At 33.2% G+C, this 19,521-nt stretch overlaps 3 protein-coding genes and 1 non-coding gene across 7 annotated transcripts; 2 read left to right on the top strand and 2 right to left on the bottom strand.

Moving 5' to 3' along the window:
- Positions 1–27: 27 nt before the first annotated feature.
- On the top strand, positions 28–7,181 carry LOC100781158 (pyruvate kinase 1, cytosolic). 2 transcript variants are annotated; one of them, XM_006604547.4, is made up of 17 exons: positions 28–296; positions 378–474; positions 587–684; positions 973–1,128; positions 1,505–1,582; positions 1,829–1,960; positions 2,081–2,161; positions 2,289–2,360; positions 2,467–2,556; positions 2,677–2,821; positions 3,837–3,925; positions 4,505–4,600; positions 4,946–5,013; positions 5,209–5,308; positions 5,978–6,022; positions 6,374–6,433; positions 6,642–7,181. In XM_006604547.4, the coding sequence occupies exons 1-17, from the start codon at positions 228–230 to the stop codon at positions 6,792–6,794; spliced, it is 1,629 nt and encodes a 542-aa protein (XP_006604610.1). In that variant the 5' UTR covers positions 28–227; the 3' UTR covers positions 6,795–7,181. The 2 variants fall into 2 exon arrangements, with proteins under 2 accessions (XP_006604610.1, XP_006604611.1); XM_006604548.3 differs by lacking the exon at positions 5,978–6,022.
- A 950-nt stretch (positions 7,182–8,131) lies between these two features.
- On the top strand, positions 8,132–8,204 carry TRNAR-UCU (transfer RNA arginine (anticodon UCU)). The gene has a single exon. It is a non-coding gene; the product is annotated as a tRNA-Arg (tRNA).
- Positions 8,205–8,638: 434 nt separating this feature from the next.
- SHOOT2 (protein) lies at positions 8,639–10,606 on the bottom strand. The gene has a single exon (NM_001349231.1). It carries the CDS (start codon positions 10,200–10,202, stop codon positions 8,844–8,846), a length of 1,359 nt encoding a protein of 452 aa, NP_001336160.1. The 5' UTR covers positions 10,203–10,606; the 3' UTR covers positions 8,639–8,843.
- Positions 10,607–15,895: 5,289 nt separating this feature from the next.
- LOC102670518 (protein Mo25) lies at positions 15,896–19,131 on the bottom strand. Of its 3 annotated transcripts, none has more exons than XM_041012637.1 (6): positions 18,793–19,129; positions 18,214–18,399; positions 17,881–17,962; positions 17,694–17,790; positions 16,992–17,080; positions 15,896–16,195 (listed from the first exon to the last, which is right to left on the bottom strand). In XM_041012637.1, exons 2-6 carry the CDS (start codon positions 18,219–18,221, stop codon positions 16,154–16,156), a joined length of 318 nt encoding a protein of 105 aa, XP_040868571.1. In that variant the 5' UTR covers positions 18,222–18,399; positions 18,793–19,129; the 3' UTR covers positions 15,896–16,153. The 3 variants fall into 3 exon arrangements, with proteins under 3 accessions (XP_040868571.1, XP_040868572.1, XP_006604607.1); XM_041012638.1 differs by having other exon boundaries at positions 16,992–17,074; XM_006604544.4 differs by lacking the exon at positions 16,992–17,080 and having other exon boundaries at positions 18,793–19,131.
- Positions 19,132–19,521: the final 390 nt, after the last annotated feature.

Here is a 19,521-nt window from a genome sequence, read left to right as displayed (position 1 = left end):
CCTTCAGCCACTTCTTGTAGTGGAGTAGGAATTATAGGAAGAAAAAAAGTGAAGTAAAACGAAAACAAAAAGTGGTTAAAGCAAGGGTCAATAGAAGAGCGCAAGCATATTCCTAAAACCTTCTACAAAACAGCGTTGTGTCACTGCTCATCAAACTTCTTCTTCTTCTTCTTCTTTCTCTTTATTCGCTCCCTGTCTCTCTGCGTGTGCGTGAAAAAGAAGCAAAAATGCATTCCGGTCACTTACTTCTCGAGGAACCCATTCGCATGGTTTCCATCCTCGAACCATCCAAGCCTGTGAGTCTCTTCTTCTTATTTCTCTTCAACATTCTTTTCTTTCTTTATTTTTTTTAAAATAAATATGTTTTGCGTTTTCAGAATTTCTTTCCGGCAATGACGAAGATCGTTGGTACCCTGGGTCCTAAATCTCGATCGGTCGAGGTTATTTCTGCTTGTCTCAAAGCTGGAATGTCAGGTATATCCGTATATGTCGTTGTCTCTTACTTTTTGCTTCATTGTTATTCTAATATTTTACCGTTTGTTAAACGTTTATTTGATGTGAGAGTATCTACTTGTTTTTATTGTAGTGGCTCGTTTCGACTTCTCTTGGGGTGACCCTGAATATCATCAGGAAACTTTGGAGAATCTGAAGAATGCTATCAAGACTACTAAGAAACTCTGTGCTGTGAGTTTTTTTTTTTTTTTTTTTATAACTTAATAATATTTTTTTTTTGGTACAAACATTCTAAAAAAGTCGATTGCTTTGAGAAGAAGTTAGAAATGAAACCCTTGTGTTTTACTTTTACATGTTTGGCGTCTATTTTGTTAGGATTAAGGTTTTGTTGAGTGCATGGGGAATGTCTATTTATGTCCCTACAATTTGTGTACGCATGCATTGTTGTTGGTTAGGTTTCTTGTATGTGATGGAAAAGGAGCTGAGTGTTGGTTACACTATTGTTGTTGCCTTTGCCAGGTTATGCTGGACACTGTTGGTGCAGAGATGCAGGTTGTTAACAAAAGTGAGAAAGCGATCTCGCTCCAGGCCGATGGTCAGGTTGTTCTGACTCCAGACCGGGGACAAGAAGCGTCTTCGCAGATACTGCCGATCAATTTCGATGGATTGGCAAAGGTTTGTTAAAGTTTTCAGCCTTCTCATGATATTATGTGACCGACTTGCTTTTCTTGTACATATTTTCTGGGAGTATTAACCTGTGTGATTTCTTTTAGTCAGTTTTACTCTTTGTTGCCCGTGGTCTTGCTTGGATTGGAAACAATCTCAACTTGCTACCTTTTCTTAGTTAAAACTAGCTGTAAATTTCAGCTATCTATGCGATTTTGATCTTGCTTATGGTGTTATAAATAGTAAATTGCATTTGCATGATTCCTTACAGGCCCTTTGCTTGAATTGCAATTTGTTATTGAATACAATCCATATATTATGTGGACTCATTTTATTTTTTTCTCATGCATTGTTTGAACCTTAATCTTGTTTGAATTGTTTACAGTCAATGACGAAGGGAGACACCATTTTTATTGGTCAATACTTGTTCACAGGAAGTGAAACTACTTCCGTATGGCTAGAGGTAATGAGTTGGGCACAGAAGACAAAATTTGTTCTGATAAGCCCCTTTTCATTTTTTTTATTGTCGTGTCCTTCAGTTTTTTTAAAATCTATACTAACCATTTGATTGAGTCTATATTGTGATTTTGTATAATTTAAGTTAAAATTTTGTTGATATTTTCAAAATCAATAGCAATGGCATAGGATAACATAAATAGGAATAGTTGAAGTCCTTCATGCATGTTGAGTTATTCCTGAAACTATGCAGGTATCTGAAGTTAAAGGGCAGGATGTCATTTGTACTATAAAGAATTCGGCAACATTGGCTGGGTCATTGTTCACTTTGCATGCCTCTCAAGTTCATATTGACTTGCCTACCCTCACCGATAAAGACAAGGAGGTAATTTCTACTTTTTACTTCCATGTTTTAACGAGTTTTCTATCATCAAAATATGTATAGTTTGCATGTGCTTTAATATAGGCTTCTTTAAAGTTGTGGGCTGTTATTCTTTCCTTGCAGGTTATAAGCACCTGGGGAGTAAAAAACAAAATTGATTTTCTATCATTGTCATATACTAGGCATGCTGAAGATGTCCGCCAGGTAATTTGTGTTCCACATTCTTTACTTTGGTTTAGTCTTTTGGAGTTCATTATTGGTCATTTAATTTATTTTTCTTTAGCTGTTTCAGGTTTTCTATTAACAGAATTCTTTTGTGTTTGAAATGCAGGCACGTGAATTCCTTTCTAAGTTAGGTGATCTAAGCCAGACTCAAATATTTGCAAAAATTGAAAATGTTGAGGTGAACTGCATTTTTTCATAATTTACTGGAGAGCTTAGTTTCTCTGTAAATTAGATTCCTATCAGCCATTCTGATTCAATTGCATATGTACACCTGTGTTTTCTAGGGATTGACCCATTTTGATGAGATTCTACGAGAAGCAGATGGTATTATCCTTTCCCGTGGGAATTTGGGCATTGATCTTCCCCCGGAGAAGGTGAGGAGATTCTTGCAATTAATCTTCTGTGTAGATTGAAGTTATGGGTTATGATCATTTGCTGTCTCCATGATGTGAATGCCTGCAGAGATGTTAATCAACTGCCATTTGCTTTTGTAGGTATTTTTCTTTCAAAAATCTGCCCTATACAAGTGTAATATGGCTGGGAAACCTGCTGTGCTTACACGTGTTGTGGATAGCATGACTGACAACTTAAGACCAACTCGTGCAGAAGCCACTGATGTTGCCAATGCTGTTTTAGATGGTAAGTCACTTGTCATATGATGCCACTAGTTAGGTTGGTGACTACTAGGCTTTCCAGGAAATATTTCTCTTCTCTTTAAGTTTAGATTTTGGTACCTTAAAATTTTCATATTAGAATAAAGTTGTAACCAACTCTATTTAATGCTCAAAAGTTCTGATTTTTAGTAGATATTGGATTTGGAGGTACTATGGTCTATAATATTGTAGACTTATGAAAATGGTAACTTGGCTGACTTATACATTTTAATATTCTAGATATTGTAAAATAGTGAAATTCAACCAACTATAGGACATAGAAATATGTGCAATGCTCCAGTACAGTGTTGTAAGTGCTTGTGTGAGAAGTGAATGTAAGTGAGCTGAGAAATTGAAAGTTCTTCTGTGTAGCACAAAGAAAAGTGTGATGGGGTATATACCAGGAAAAGGAGAGTGTGTCTGTGAAAGTGAGAGAGGAAGTTAGAGAGTGGTGAAAATAAGAAATTGAAATCATTTGTGTATGTGAGAAAAATGAAGTGTGTTATCAGTGCCATTGTATTACTGTACGCACCACTGGTCTACAAATGAGAGATGCAGGATTTTTTTCCCCCCTCTACATTTCACGTATGTCATTTCTCTTCCATTTAGTGCCTATCTATTTGCTTGAGCCTTGAAGTTGTCTAATGCGTTTTCAACATTGGTTTGCATGGTAACTTGTAACCTTCTGTAGGTGACTATCGGAGGCAGAAAATATTGCTATCTTCATTTTCAGAATTTGGCCTGTTTGTTTCAATCATTTAGTTTTTGGTTCATTGGTGCCTATATATTCAGTGTGCTTGTTGTTGTGCTTTTGACATTTGTTTGTGTGTTACCCAACAACCTTCTTTAGGTGATTATTAAAGACGTTCAATAAACATTTCTCCTTTGATTTTTTCTGATTTTGACCCTTCACAGTAATTTGGTTTTCTTATAGTGTTTGTTCTGCATGGTTTTGTTATAATCATTTAATGGATATTTGTTTAACTGTTATTAATATACAGGAAGTGATGCAATACTTCTAGGTGCTGAGACCTTACGCGGGTTATACCCTGTTGAGACTATTTCCACAGTTGGCAAAATTTGTGCAGAAGTAAGTACACTTCATTGCTCTTTAATTTCATTTGATACTTAAAATTTGTTCTAGATGTTGATTTTGTATTTTAGGGAACATTTCTGATCAAATTCTTCTGTGTATTATGAGGTCTGTTGCCTAAATAATTTGGAATTGGTATCTTATAGTGTTGTGTTGTGGTTTGACAACTTCAATCATGTAAAAACACTTCTAATTTGGAATTGATATATTGAAGTGCTGTATTTTTACTTATCATTGATTTCTAGCATTTCTTTGATTTGTGTACTATTTCATTTCCGAAGTTTCATCTAACTAGATGAAGATACTATCGACTTCATTTAGACAAAATCTTCTAAGAAATGCTGGAAACTATGTTGTTGTCACCTATTCTTTTTCTGAATATCTATTTCTTTCTAGCATTTTTGCTTTTTCTATCATATGGTGGTTTGAAAGAATACCTTTGGATAATAGTGTCATTAGTTATGTGAATGTGAATCCTTTGTTGGCAGAGTTCCTTTGATTCATGAAATAATCTCTTATTTGAAATGCCATTATGTCACTCAAAATTTTGGCTGAGATCTCCATCTTCTATTTCAGGCTGAGAAAGTTTTCAATCAAGATCTTTATTTTAAGAAAACCGTCAAATATGTTGGAGAACCCATGACCCACTTGGAATCTATTGCATCCTCTGCGGTAATTACATTCAACTTTTCCCCTTTTTTTATTTTTTGCTGGTTCCTTGTGCATGAAATGGTGAGAGTGCAAAAATAAGGTTACTGTCTTGTGAGTTGTGACATAGTGGTCATGTGTTTTGGTTGCAATATCAGCAGATGCTCACAGGGTAAAGATGCATGAATCTGATCCTCCTTGATCCCACATTAGAGTTAGCCTTGTGCTGTGGGCTTGTTTTTAGTTTCTAGTGCTTGCCTCTATCTTAAAAAAGTATTTTTTGTCTATTATTTTTGCTTTCTTGTCTTGGTGATTGGTTTTATTTAATCTTTGAAAGGTAATTCTTATATGCAAAACCTATTTGTTTAGGTACGAGCAGCTATTAAGGTGAAGGCTTCTGTTATTATTTGTTTCACTTCTTCTGGAAGGGCTGCAAGGTAGTGTCAACAAATAATTTGAAATGAATATATTCATATTTAGTATCTTGGAGAGATAAACTGGCTAGCTTCTAAATTTGATGTAATCCTGGAAAATGAATGTTATGGATCAATTAATGTCCAAATCAATTTTTCTTCTCTGTATTCCACTTGTGACTGTAAGGCTTTTCTAAAAGCATCACATGCGCTTTTCAGATTGATAGCAAAATATAGACCAACCATGCCGGTTCTCTCTGTTGTGATCCCCCGACTCAAGTCAAATCAGCTGAAATGGAGCTTCAGTGGAGCTTTTGAGGTTAGATCTTTTTGTCTCATTTGCATCTTATTTTCTGTTAGGTGTCCAAGGATGTAACTGACACCCCCTTGTCCTGTTGTCAGTTTGGATTCTATTACTGATATGATTTTATATGTAGCTTTGGTAAAAACTAAATTGCCTGATTTTAAGGATTGGATTTGATAAGATAATTGAGTTAGGACATATCTTTGCAAGTAAAAAACCACTATCACACCAATGATTAATGAATAACACTTTCTAGGGTGGTTAATGAATAACTTTCTGAGTTTTTGTTAAATGAACTTCTAACAAATTCCATTGTGTTGAGGTAGAATGTCTGTATCCGGTTCATACAGTTTTACATTAATCCAAAATCATTTTTTAATCTATTGAGATGCATTAAAATTATGTATAATATATTTTTCAAACAAACGAAAACCACCAACCAGGTCACAACTATTTTTATTTAACTTTTCTGAATATATACAAGCAAGAACTGCATAAAATTGGTTATTCTATAATTAATGCATTGATCCAATTTATTTTCTTTAAGAAACTATTGAGTGGTGTTAGGTTTAGTTCCAACCCCCCCTCCTAGATACATATATGAATTAAATTTTAGTTTATAAATAAATGTTTTTTTTTTGTGCTTTGCATTGCTAAGAACATTTTATTCTTGTCCGTTTCCAGGACCAACTGCCAACTCATTTGTGGGAAAGCCTATTTACAATTAATGTAATTAATATACTACTTCTCTAGTATATATTTTTGTATCAATTATATTTTACAATCTTGTTTTTCTGTCAAGTATTATCGATTATAATTTTTTTTATCTACCGGACATTTTTTACGTCTCAATGATAGTACTAATCTAATTTCACTCTCCAGTATTCTCGCCCGTAATTAATTGTATCCTGTGTAAAGGAAATGCAACCATGAATTGTATCGAGCTTTGGAAGTTGATGCCGTACTGCCCTAGATTTGGACACATTTGTTCGTCTAATGATTAGAAACTTTACCAGGATGTATATTGTGTTACGTTGGATCATCTTGTTTACCAACTTACAATTCAATTTTTTGACACAGGCTAGGCAATCACTTATTGTCAGAGGTCTCTTTCCCATGCTTGCCGATCCCCGACATCCTGTAAGTGATTGTTTCATAATTTTTTTTGTATTATTTATGGGATTCTTCTTTTGGGGGAAGAAGCTGAGTGTTGAATTTAGATCAAGCCATACGGAAGCTAGAATATAGGGTGGTACGGTTTATCTGTTTATACATGTTGCTTTTTGACGACCCCATCACTTAATGCTTGGAGACTTAACTAGACATTGATTTCATATTCTTCCTGCAGGCCGAGTCAACAAGTGCCACAAACGAGTCTATTCTAAAGGTTGCCCTTGATCATGGAAAAGCATCAGGAGTTATAAAGTCACACGATCGAGTAGTTGTTTGCCAGAAAGTTGGTGATGCATCCGTAGTTAAGATTATCGAGCTTGAAGATTAAGTGCATTGATCTAACTACAGTTTAGGCTTTTTGTTTTTTGGTCTTCAAGTTTTTGGCAGTAGCTGATCATTCTGCTTCCACTTTTTGAGGTTATCTCCACCGGGTTTGGTGACTATTTATATTTTGTGATTGAAAATGAATGTTAGGCTAATTATTATTACATGATGTCAAACTTAAAAACCAGAGGGAATATGCCCTGATGCCAATTTTTTGGTTAAAGTTTTCCACATGGAGAATTTGAAAAGAAGTGTGTATTCGTTATATTGTCCAGCAAATAGACTACCAATTGGTTGTGCTCTTTGTAGGCAGTAGACAGTTGTACGACGTTATACTGTATTGGTTTGGTGGTATACGTCTAATTATGAGCAATATTGTGGTATGCTTCTATGCTATGGTTTCCAACAAATACAATGACCATATTTTACCCTTTTATATTTATCTGATTTACTTGCCGAAGTTGACTTGTTTATATCAAGAAAGACAAAGTAACAACTTCTGAAAAAACAGGTTTGAATTCTAACGAATGCATTTGCGAACTCGTGAAAGTTGGATTTTCCAAATCAGAAGTTCTAGGGAAACAACTTAATTCCATTGAAAAGAAGAAAAAAACAACCTAAAGCTCGTCAATAATGAAAAACTAGAAACTGGTTGACCCAGTCTTTTGTTGCTAAAATCGAAAGAGTATCACTTTAAACCTTTTTCATCAAAGAAAAAAAAACTCCCTAACAAATCTTTCTTGAGGCGAAAGAAGGTTCAATATGAAGTTACCACTTACCAAGATTAAGCACATGATGAGATGATACGTTATCCTTTATCCAGCTTTTATGTTGTAAAATTGAATTTTTCATTCATCGTCCTTTGCAGGACTTTGAAACACTAATGGTTACGTGACTTTGCTGGATATGATTATGATTATCATTTATTATTGGTTGTTTAATCTTATTGAACATATATTATCTTTTTTTTTTGTATCAATTTAAAATTATCACTTGTCACGTAAGAAACAAGAGATTAAATTATGAATTTGTATCTTTAAACGTTTGGTGATGAGCTCAGTTTAAAAAACATTAGTCTTTACTCTGAGAATATTTATCATTAGGACTTAGGAGCAGTGGTTTAAGACTTTAGGACATGGTTTATCATGCAAGGTTAAAATAAGGCTAAAGTTAATGTTTACTCAACTGAATGCAATAAAATTATTTTACCAAAATTTATTGGTTTTATTTGAAGCATGTTTTCTAATAAAATTGTTAAATCGTTGCCTTTCTTGTACCGTTGCACTTTATTAATCATGGAAAAGTATATATACTTTACATTTTGCGTCGTAATTTCAAGAAGCGCCCGTGGCCTAATGGATAAGGCGTCTGACTTCTAATCAGGCGATTGTGGGTTCGAGTCCCACCGGGCGTGGTCTTAATTTTTTTGTTGTTATTTTTTCTTGTAGTTGTCAGCACCGGTTCTGCCACACATCTTAATCTTAATTATTTATTGCATTAGTCAAAACTTCATAGGAAAAAATTGTTACTTTTCCACCTCCTTCCTTACATCCTAAATGGGAGGTACACTCAATGTTTTCCCTCTCTAGCAGCTCAATACCAATAACTTATAACTCGTCGCTTTGTTATTTTCTTCTAAAGATAAAGCTACATTGCCTTAGTTTTAGCAAACACAATGTAACATTACAACTTATTCTGTCATTTTTCGTCAGATCACTTTGTTGCTTTTGTCCCCAATGAACATCTCGTTTATAAAAAAAGTTTTATTCCCAGAAAAATCATTCGTTAGTAAATTTCCCTATGAAGTTGGTTATAGAAATAGAACTCGAAGTATGTAGAGATATATATATTTAGTAAAACATGCTATATATTTATTTAACAGTTAACACAAGAAAGAAAAAACTGTCTACAAGCAAGCATACTATATATGTTTGAAATTAGTTAGAATGAGCACAGAAAATGAACAATCTTTTTCATCTATTTCGCCTAGTCTACATATGCTCTTATAATTTCAACTACCATACATAAAATTTACACAGTAATTTCTTCTGGCCTAGGTAGAAGAATGTTGTTGTTGATGCTGCTGCTGCTGAACATTGACCAATTCAAGCTCCCTATGGCGAAGTAGCAAGACCATTCTCTCTATTTCCAACCTCCTCCTTTCATTTTGAAGCTTGTCTTTCTCCATTTCCCTCTCCTTCTTGCTGCTAAACCTGGCCCACTTCAACCGCTGCTTTTCCAACTCAAACGCCTGTATTTGATAACTCACCTGCTGCTCCTCCAACTGCACAACCCTCTTCTTCATCCACTGTTTTTTCTCCCAAGCACTCTTCCCTCCGTCTTGCAACACACCACTCACTTCACCACTCAATTGCTGCATCATCTGTGATGATGAAACACCAAACCCTCCCTTATTCCTTGCTCTCCTCCTAATCACATCATTTTCATCCTCCTCCATACCCCTTGATCCTCCTTCTCCTGATTCCTCTTCATCCTCATCAGAAAACTCCTCCGAATCATCGTCCTCATCCTCATCCTCTTTCAACATTCTCAGACTCCCCACCCCGTTCTCTGATGAGTGCAAACACTGCTGCTGTTGATGTTGATGTGGTGGTTGAGCCTCGGTTGATTGTTGCACGTTGGAAGTACTGCCACAGTTGTTGTTGTGGCCACAACTGTTGTGGTAAGCACACATTTCCCTGAAGAACAAGTGCTTTGAGTTGAGGAGCTTTCGAACTTCTTCCTTCATCTTTGGCGACAGATCCATAGTGTCCAACAAGGTTTGGTTCTCCACCACCCGACATGCTGTGCCCTTACCTAGAATGTCGTTGACCCTCTTGTACCTCTTGTTCAAGTCATTGAACTTGTCTTCACATTGCTGAGGAGACACATAGTAACCCTTCTCCATCATGCCCTTCGACACTGATTTCCATTTCCCTTTCTTTTGAAGCAGCCCAGAGGCTTTCTTCTTGGTTGGATCAGTGCATTCTGAACCAGCCTCGTCTCCAATGTAATAAACCGCCATTATTAGGAGCTTAACCATGGTGTCAGTCCACTTCATTCTATGCCACGGGGACACTTTTCTCTTGGGGTCCCCGGAGCTGTTGTCTTCTGCTGTGAACACTGGTTCATCTTCGTCACTGAGTGTGCTTTGTGACTTGCTGGATTTGATGGCTGAAAAGTTGTAGCCATGTTTGATTGGTTGCTGAGGAGGTTGTTGTTGATGATGTGTGTCAGTGTCATGGTGAGTGGCGTAGGAAACCATTTGGGGATGGTGCAAAGGGTGAGGGTTTCGCTGGTTTTGAAGGTTTGGTTGTTGTTGTTGTTGTTGCGGCTGTAAAGGGTTTTCTACTCCTAGCAAACCACTACTTATGTTAGGAAATATTCCACCACCTAGTGCATTGGGTTCCATCAACTCTTAATAAAGACCACTTCACCAATATTTCTATATATCCAAAAAAAAAAAAAAATCCAATTTTCCACCGCTAGGAAAAATGTTTGTGCAAAGTTGGAATGAGATTGGAATTTCAAAAGGGGTAAAAACTAAAAAGCAATTGACTAAAGGACTCGTGTTAAGAAATTAAGAGTGAGATGGACGTAGAGTAATTAACATCATAAGTAACATTCACCTGATCGCTTGGCATGTGGCAAGTGGCAATGGTATCTTCTTCCACGAAGACCTCGTGTAGGTTATTATTCCTTAGATCAGCTTTTTGAAAGACTTGGCAGAAGTCAATGATGGAGAGGAAAAAGCAAAAGGGAAGAGACGGTATTATAGGAAGGATGATGATGCAGAAGCATGTTTGTTAGATTGGTGGGAACTTGGAAGAAAGACAAGGATAGATATATAGCAAATAGTAATACAAAGGGTGAAGCAGCTGGTTTGGTTATGTTAGTTTAGTGCTGACAGAAACTGCCCATAGTTTTGTTTGGAAAAAATGAGCCACAGGTTTTGTGCCAAATGGGCTGGTCCACGTCCACTTAAACTGTCATTTCAACCAGGACACTGGATTTTGCACATACATGCTTATTCCCTCTTCTGCATCATATTTCAACCTTATTTATCACTAAATTAATTCTACTGTGTTAATCATAATTTTTTATGTTTATATTCTTTTTCTCACAAGGTGCCATTTATTTAAAATAGAAATATTCATGATTTTTGTTTTCATTTTCGATAGAAATGTGTTTTAAATTAGAAAAATAGTATATGTATTAACATTGTATAAACTTTTTGTAATGTCATTAAATTACAAATTATCATAATAAATTAGTTTTTTTTTACTGGAAAATAATAATTTAATTAACTTTTATAATATAATATAATATTTTATAAGATTAAAAGTTAACCGAGAATCTTAAAATTTCATATCTTAGACTCTAAGTTATACAATTTTACAGATTAATTTAAAGAGTTTAATATTCATTTATGTATTGTTAGTGTAGAAAGTTGTTAATTAAAAATGTGGTAAATATAACCTTTATTTTTCACTTATTTTATAAAAAGATTGAAATAAATGTATTTTATATAATTAACGGAAAGCTTTTAAAGTTTTAAAGATTAAAAATTCTGACTAATGCAACTTAAAAAACTAATTTAGAACTTTGATGGTGAGTCAAAAAGCTTACTTACTGTATATCTACCCCACTTTCACTTTCAACGATTTATCAATTTTTTAAAGGATAAAATATATTTTTAATCTAAATATCATCAAATTTATAAAATTTTATTTTTATTATTTGAATATTTATAGCATTCAATTTAGTTTTATACTTTACATAAAACTTATTTTTAGTCTATTCTTACAAATGACAGTTAATTTCTGTCTCACATAACAAACACAGTGTATTTTTTAAAAACGGATTAAAATGATGTGGAAAATAATTTTATTTATTTATTTTTAAAAAATTATTAATATATCTCTCTCAAAAATATCGATTTATAACTTTCAAGAGCTTCATTTTTATCTTCATCTATACAATCATTATTCAATGATTGCTGTGTATTCCTCTTTGTATTTCCTTTTAATTTTGTTTATTTTTCAAATATTACTTCTATTAATTGGCACTATAAATGAACAATATAATTTATTTGTCAAAGTAAAAAATAACATCAACATATATTTTGAGAATAAAATTTCATGAAAATATATTAACTAAACATATATTTTTTTTCTATTTTTTTACTACTTTACTTTAAGATTCTTGGCTTGTGGTCGAATAACGCGGCCGCTACGCACCACGACACGGAGCCGCGGGTTTTGAAACTTCTTTTCTTAGTTTATCCGATCGGTAATCGTTTAATTTAGATATAGGATTAGAAAAATTCACATGTGTGAACTGAAGTGTATGCAGTCATATACAGCGAAGGAAATGATATCAATATAATTTCTTAATACGCTGTTTTGAAAATACTATACTCTTTATTATTCGTAAAAATTGATTGAAAATCATAAATTTTAATAGTATTATCTCATATTTAATGAGTCTTTTTGGTTTTATAAAATTTAACTAATAATATGTATGGATAAGAATATGTTACTAGCACTTTTTGTTAAGAAAAATGTAATAATAAAACAAAATATATTAATAAGTAATAAATATAGAAAAAGATGAAAAATTGAGAGAGATTTAAAAGGGGTTGAGAATAATTTATTTGATTTTTGAGAGTGACTTATTTTTTTATAACTTAATTTATTTTAATATTTTTTTCACCTAATTTTTTAATAATTTAATTTATTTCAGTATTTTTGTGAAAAATATTAAAACATTTTTAAATCTTTTTCAATATTTCATAGTCAAACTTATAATAAAAAAGATTAAATAAGTACTTAATTAAATTATTTATTCAAACAAATCCACCATTCATAAAATATATTATTTTTTATGATTTTGTACAACGATGTCTCGAATAAAATTGTTCGTGAAGAAATATGCATGTGAGAAAAAAAAGTAAGTGTCAAATTTTAGATAAAAAATGAGGATTTCAAAAAATGTTAAATAGGTTTAATTTTTTTTATATATTTACTAAATGCCATACAATTTACGGTAGATTAAAATATTCTCCTTTAAGAGATACTAAAATTATATTAAACTATCATCTAATTTTAAAATAGGTTTAATTATTTTGAGGTCTATATTTTTACTAAATTTTAATTAGGTTTCTTAATTTTATTTTCTTCTCTTGAATTGAGTCACTGGATTTTGTTTTTTTTTCAATTGGGTCTTTTTTTTTATAATTGTCATTATTAAAAATTAATTTTATACACCTAATCAAAGGTGCAAACAATAAACCGGATACTTTTGGAGCATGTTATAAGCACTTTCTACAAAACCAGACAATTATCATAGGATTGTAAAAGAATATCATGGTTGAATTGACTTGAAAAAGTTAAAATTTTATAAAAATTCCTCATAGTTGACTCATTTGTATTTAGAAAACCAAAAATATACTTAAACAATTGTTCATAATAAAGATAAATACAACATAACCTATGTCATCAACACTCTTACCTAAAGTAAAAGTATATTATAATTTACAAGGATAAAAATACACTTAAAATTTTGTTCATAATAAATTTATTAAAAGGAGTTCAAAAATTATATAAAGTAAAGATGGTTGTAATATTTTTTTTTATCAATTAAACACTTTTATTCATTTTCATGAGTTAAGTGAAACTAGACTTGAATCTTTATATTATATTCTAAGTTCGAATTTTGTAAATAAAAAAATATGATTAAAAAAATCCTACTAAAAGTACACAATTTTTTTTTCAAAAGAAAAATATACATTAAGATTTTTCAACAAATATTAATTATAAATGAAATAAATAAATGTTTCGTACCATTCACATAATTTAAAAAATACCTTTAATTTTTAATTTAAACTCTTGTTAATCGATGCTCTTATAGCATTAATTAAAAAATTAAGAAAAAAAATATTCAATGTGGAAATCATAAAAAGGGTAATAAAAAAGAGAAAGTATTAACAATTGCCTTTAATTAAAAATTATTTTGGGATTGGGTGAGTTAAAACAAGAATGGACCATTTTTTTCTTACTGTAAGAATGGACCATTTTTAGTGACTTGGCAAATTTAAAAGCCACTATATACACTGGTTGTCTCCTGAAATTGCATGTTCCCAGCCTGGAATCAATAGCCAGAAGCAGTGAAGCGCATTGATCCTGGTGCATCCTCCCACACCGTATCATCTGGCACTTGAAGAAGCCAACTAAACATTCCCAATCTGAACCCGTGTTCACTTGCCCAGGAAAACTAGTATGTGGCCGGTGCATACGCAAGGGCCGTGTGAGCCTATGTTTTTTATTTTATTTGGTTGTTTAAATCAAATAAAATAGTTGGAGCGAGAAGGAAAAATAAATAAATAAATGAGTAAAGCTGAAAAATAAAGAAATAAACACGGTAAATAACGTAAATGAAAAATAAAATATGTCTGCTTGAATTCTTCAGTGACAGCAATTTTGATGCTTTCTTTCGTTTTGATATATGCATTTTGATCACAATAAAACTCAGATATCAAGCAAAATCAAGTTCTTCGCCAGGAGAAGAAAAAAAGATTAAAAAAAAATCTTTACCTCAAACAACAGTCACCTAAAACCCTTCTTTTCACTTCCACGGACCATAAACTCACATTCAAGAGAATTTTCTCTCCCTTCTTTATTGTTTTCACAGCCTTGACCACAGCAGGACAAAAATACCCTGCATGAAAAAAGAAAAGAAAAAAGTCATATTATTGTTACTTGCAATGAGAATCCAGTTACATGGTAAAGATCAAATTCAAATTTTGGAAGCATGAGACTAACCCTGTGTCACATTGAACTCCACCCCATCAGATTTTGAAAAAAGAGAAAGAAGGAAACTTTAAACAATACTAAACAATGAAAAGGGCATTCTCACCTTTCTTCATGGTTTTGATACCTTCATCCCATCCTTTTATCACGTAGGTTGCACTAATCAAGTCACAAAACATTAAATACTATAGTTATTCATCATTAATCACTTGAGTTTAATTTTCATGTCCAGTATAAGGATAAATTAGATGATTTTTCATCCTGATTACATTTATGATTTATTATGTATACACATATAACATAATAAAAAACTGCGTACCCCATTGTCCAGAGGGATATTGTACGCAGTCTTACCCTTGTATATGCAAAGAGACTGTTTTCGGATTCGAACCCATGACCAACAAGTCACCAAAACACAACTTTACCGCTGCACCAGGGCTCACCCTCTAATGAAAAACATAATATTTATATAAAAGAGTTATTAGCTATAGACCTTCATTCATATCATTCCATTGGGGCATTTCATCCAAAAACATGAGTACATCACAAAATTAGTTTTACGTAGGAACCATAACCCCACAAACTCAAAATCAAGGATAGAGTAACTTGCTTTAGATATAAAAAAATGGAATATCAAGAGAAAAGAAGAACGACTCATCTTTTAATAGTAATCGTGGGCGCAATAGAACATGCGCCGAAGTAGTCAGAAAAAAAGCATTTAATCGTGATCCAAAGTAGTCAAAAAAGGAAGAAGATTTTGGAAAAAAGAAGGGGAAAAGGAAGGAATTAAAAAACAAAGGGATCTCCCAAATGTATTTAAACTCATTATCTTAGCTGTAGTTGTTATAGTAACAGCACACCAACTTCAGCCTATTTATTGCGTAACAACATCCTTAGATTAAGGATCACTACTACTCTGAGGCTTTGAACTGTTATCTTTTGTAGTGGTCTCTCACTCCCTTGTTTAGTCTTTAGCTAAGATCCTCCTTATACAAAACTGCATACTACCACCTGCAGCTAGCAAAATCCTAAATTCACAATTTTTTAGGGCAGGTTCAACAAAAATAACTAATAATCATAGTTTGGCTTGTGTACAACACAAACACTCCTCAATTCAACCATTCTATTAATCCAATTTTTTCTTTACTTGTTAGCAGATTTTTTTTTTTTTCGATTTATGTTTTGCCGTGTATGCTTTCGGTTATTTATAGATCATAGTTTGGCTTCAGTAAAATCTGGACTACACAGCAATCCAGTTTTCATTTCCAATAATTATTCTAATATGAACTAATAATTTTCAAGAGGCAAAACTTTAACATAATACAATGATAACTTGATATAAAGACATTGCTTCTTGTTTTCATTATGCAAAGGGGGAGTAAAGCAGATAAATGTATCATGTGTTGGCTTGGCAAGGACTCCTTTATACTTCAATTTTTTGCATAGCTCATAGCCTGATACAGGGAATAAATTTTTGCTGTTAAACTCCACTCCGATGAACAATCCTCTTCCTTGTACCTCCTTCACGTAGTTTGGGTATTGCTGCTGAATCTTAAGCAGCTGACCAGCAAGTTCTTCTCCCATTTCGGCTGATCTGTTCAATAGTAATACATCATTTGTAGATTTTCAAAGAGCAAAATTCACAGTAGAAAAAATAAATGAACCAAATTGATAAAGCATTTACTGAAACTTGGAAATTTAAAGTTTGAAAATGAATTGAAGCCAACACAGCTAGAACATTTAATCTTTTTTGCAAGCAGACGCAGTTGTTTTGTAAACATGGTCAAAAACTTGTAAATGGGGCAAAATTAGAAAATACACAGACTGCAAATACAAATAAATGATCAAGTCAGTTCTAAACATGGTCGGAAACAGAAGTTTCACACAAGGCAATGAATGGTTGATGCATGTTAGTTTAAAATAGTTTATGAAAGACATTATTCCCTTTTTTTATATATATAAGGCTGTCTAGATATCAGGACTGACAAGAACAAATTGATAGAAAAAAATATCACTCTTCTTATAAACCTTTAAGCTATTAAGCCACCCAACTGATAACCTTTTATTAAGCCACACAACTCCTCCAAATTGCCTTGCAATCAAGTATTATGTTAAGCCGAAGAAGTATACTATTAAAAAACAGCATAAAATATCATTATTATTGAGCCATATAATAAGTAGAATAAAACAGTCAAGGAAAGTTTGATCATTTGATCTTTCACCACCAATCACACAAACATCACAAGTTCCTGTAGGTGTATTGTCGATTTCATAATAGTTAACTTGATTTTCGAATGAATAAATTCAATTTCAGAAATGGTATTCTTAGGTCAGACACAAAGTAGCTTATCACAAAGAAAGGAGGAGACAAATCACAAGATTAAACTTTCCTTTACACCATCAAGTGTACATTTCTTCTTCATCTCCTCTACAAATTTGTCCTTTCCTATGCAACCTATGTAACTTGTGGCACCTGGTGCTTGAAGCATCCATTGTTATGAGGTGAAGACAAATGATTAGAAACAAATTAAACGCAAAAATAGAACATAACTCGTTAGCAAAAAAGAAGATTGAGGAAAAATGAAAGAGAGAGGAGAACGGAGAGCATAACTCATTGAATGAGACTCAGGTGTATATCTCAATTTTCACACTAATAATATTACTGTTTTACATATAAGTATATAACCAAACCGACCAGATGTTGTTAATCAACTATGAAATCATCGAAAGAAAATGTGTTCAAACACTGTTTCTTTACTTGATAAATGATTTGAGATAAAGCATACCACAGAAATTTGGAACTGAGGAAATTACATGCAATTGGTTATGGTAATGATATAAAACAAAAAACAGTAAAATCGAGCTAGGAGATAAGATAAAAATACTCTTCACCATATGTGCCTAACATTCATAAGGAGAGTTGAGAAACCAAGCTATATGTGCCTCACATTCAGTTGTGCATAGCATATTGCATATAATCATGAAAAGTGAAGCAAGTAAACACATAAACTAAGCATCATGTAAGCATGCCTATTAGTCATGGGTAGAAAGGAGAATATGATACAATTACACATGGTTATGAGAAGTTATACCCTCAACAATGTCATCATGACTTTCAAGTAACGAACTTTTAAGATGCCGCTTCATTATCTGGGAATTAGGAGATTCCAAAAGAAATTCCGAGATAAGCTGAAATTCATAGAAATTAAATTGTTAAATTCACATAAATAAAAATATGATCGAGAAACAAAAACATCGAAACTTATGGCCAGAACAAACCTTCAAAGACTGCCTCCTTGTGACATAATTAGGAGATGTCAAGAGTTTCTCATATACATCAAAGAACCGGGAACATAAAGTCCTATTAGAAAAGATGAAATGCAATATGAGAGATAAAACCACACTAATCATTCAATTTGCAATATGCACTATGTACATGTTCAAATATGAGGATATGAACACTTAATTATATCATAGAGAACAGAACAGTTAATCGATTTATTTATTTTCCAAACAATTTCCTGGGGTATATACACATTTTTTTCTCAATCAGCACAAAAGTGCTGCCTTGATATGGTAAAATCAGATAAATATGTCAAGGAGGAAACAAACCTCATCATACTGAGCTGTCAAAAATTCAGAGACCACTTTTACATGCTTAGTAAGAAGATCTTGCAAAGAATATCCATAGGGATGTCTAAATCAATCTCCTCGCCAATCTCCCTCACAACCAAGTGATGTATCTGGGTTTGCTGAATCAAATTCATATCATCCATTGCAGAATTTATCCCTACTCCACTGGTTGGAAACAACATTCAGCATTACAACCCTCTCAACAAATATAAAATACTTTGCTTTCTGTCAAAACAAATACATCGAATCTCCAATTTACCCATTTCAAGAGTTAATGGAACAAACAAACAAACAATCAAAACTCTTAAGAGAGGGAGAAGGAAGCGTAGAAGAGAAAAAGAGAGAGAGAGGTCACGGTGGATGAAGGGTGGAGGAGATGGTGATGATGCGGCACGACAGTGGTGGTGCGGCAGTGCTGCTTGGTGGTGGTCGGAGGTTGGTCACGGTGGGGAGTTGGTGGTTATGGTGGTGCAGTGGCTTTCCTTTAACCTCTCCGAAGCAAATGGAAAAACACAGCAAAAAAAACAACGAAAAGATGACCAAAATCGTGCAACATACCTTCAAGTAGATTTTCCACGCCCATTAGGTCCAATAAGCATCCAAAACTGCCCGCAAGGAATGCGATTCGAACAATCCTTAAGAACTGGTACATCTTGTGTTTGCCTCGTCGTGAATAAGAATGTCAAAACAATAAAAATCTAAAGCTTAACAGAAACTATTCGAGAAAACGCTCAACTAAAAAGTGAAATGAATAAAGAAAATCACAAAAACTAATAGAACCCAAGCTGTAGTGGGAAATGTGGCAGGTTGAGGAAGGCGGTACCATCCTTTTACATAAATCTATATATATTTCCTTACGAGAAAAATAAAATAAAATCTTATCATTATTCATTCATTCCTATGCAATTCTTCCACTAATTTTTTTTTTAAAACAAATATAGTTAGTGATGTAAACATGCAAATGAATTTAAATGTGATATTCAGTTCAAACAGCGGAAACTAAATAACATAAGCATATCTCTCTAGCCATTGTAGATCAAACACGCCTCTAATTTATAGGCAACTCTTGACTAACTGGCCTATAATAACTAACTGCTACGTAACAACCATAATGTAATGGTAGGGTGGGGAGTTTTGGCAACTAGATAGAAGGTGCTGAGTGCTGCACATGTCCACAGAATGCTTTGGGAATTGAGATTCATTTGTTTTTCTTCCAATCGGGCAAATTCCTTGCTATGATAGAAAAGTGGTGTGTTTGTTTTGTTGTTGTAATGTTTTTGCATGCCT

The sequence above is a fragment of the Glycine max genome, chromosome 19, assembly GCF_000004515.6.
Source record: "Glycine max cultivar Williams 82 chromosome 19, Glycine_max_v4.0, whole genome shotgun sequence".
In the NCBI taxonomy this organism is placed as follows: Eukaryota; Viridiplantae; Streptophyta; class Magnoliopsida; order Fabales; family Fabaceae; genus Glycine; species Glycine max.
Note: the sequence above shows the minus strand (reverse complement) of the source record. Positions and strands in the feature narration are given on the sequence as shown.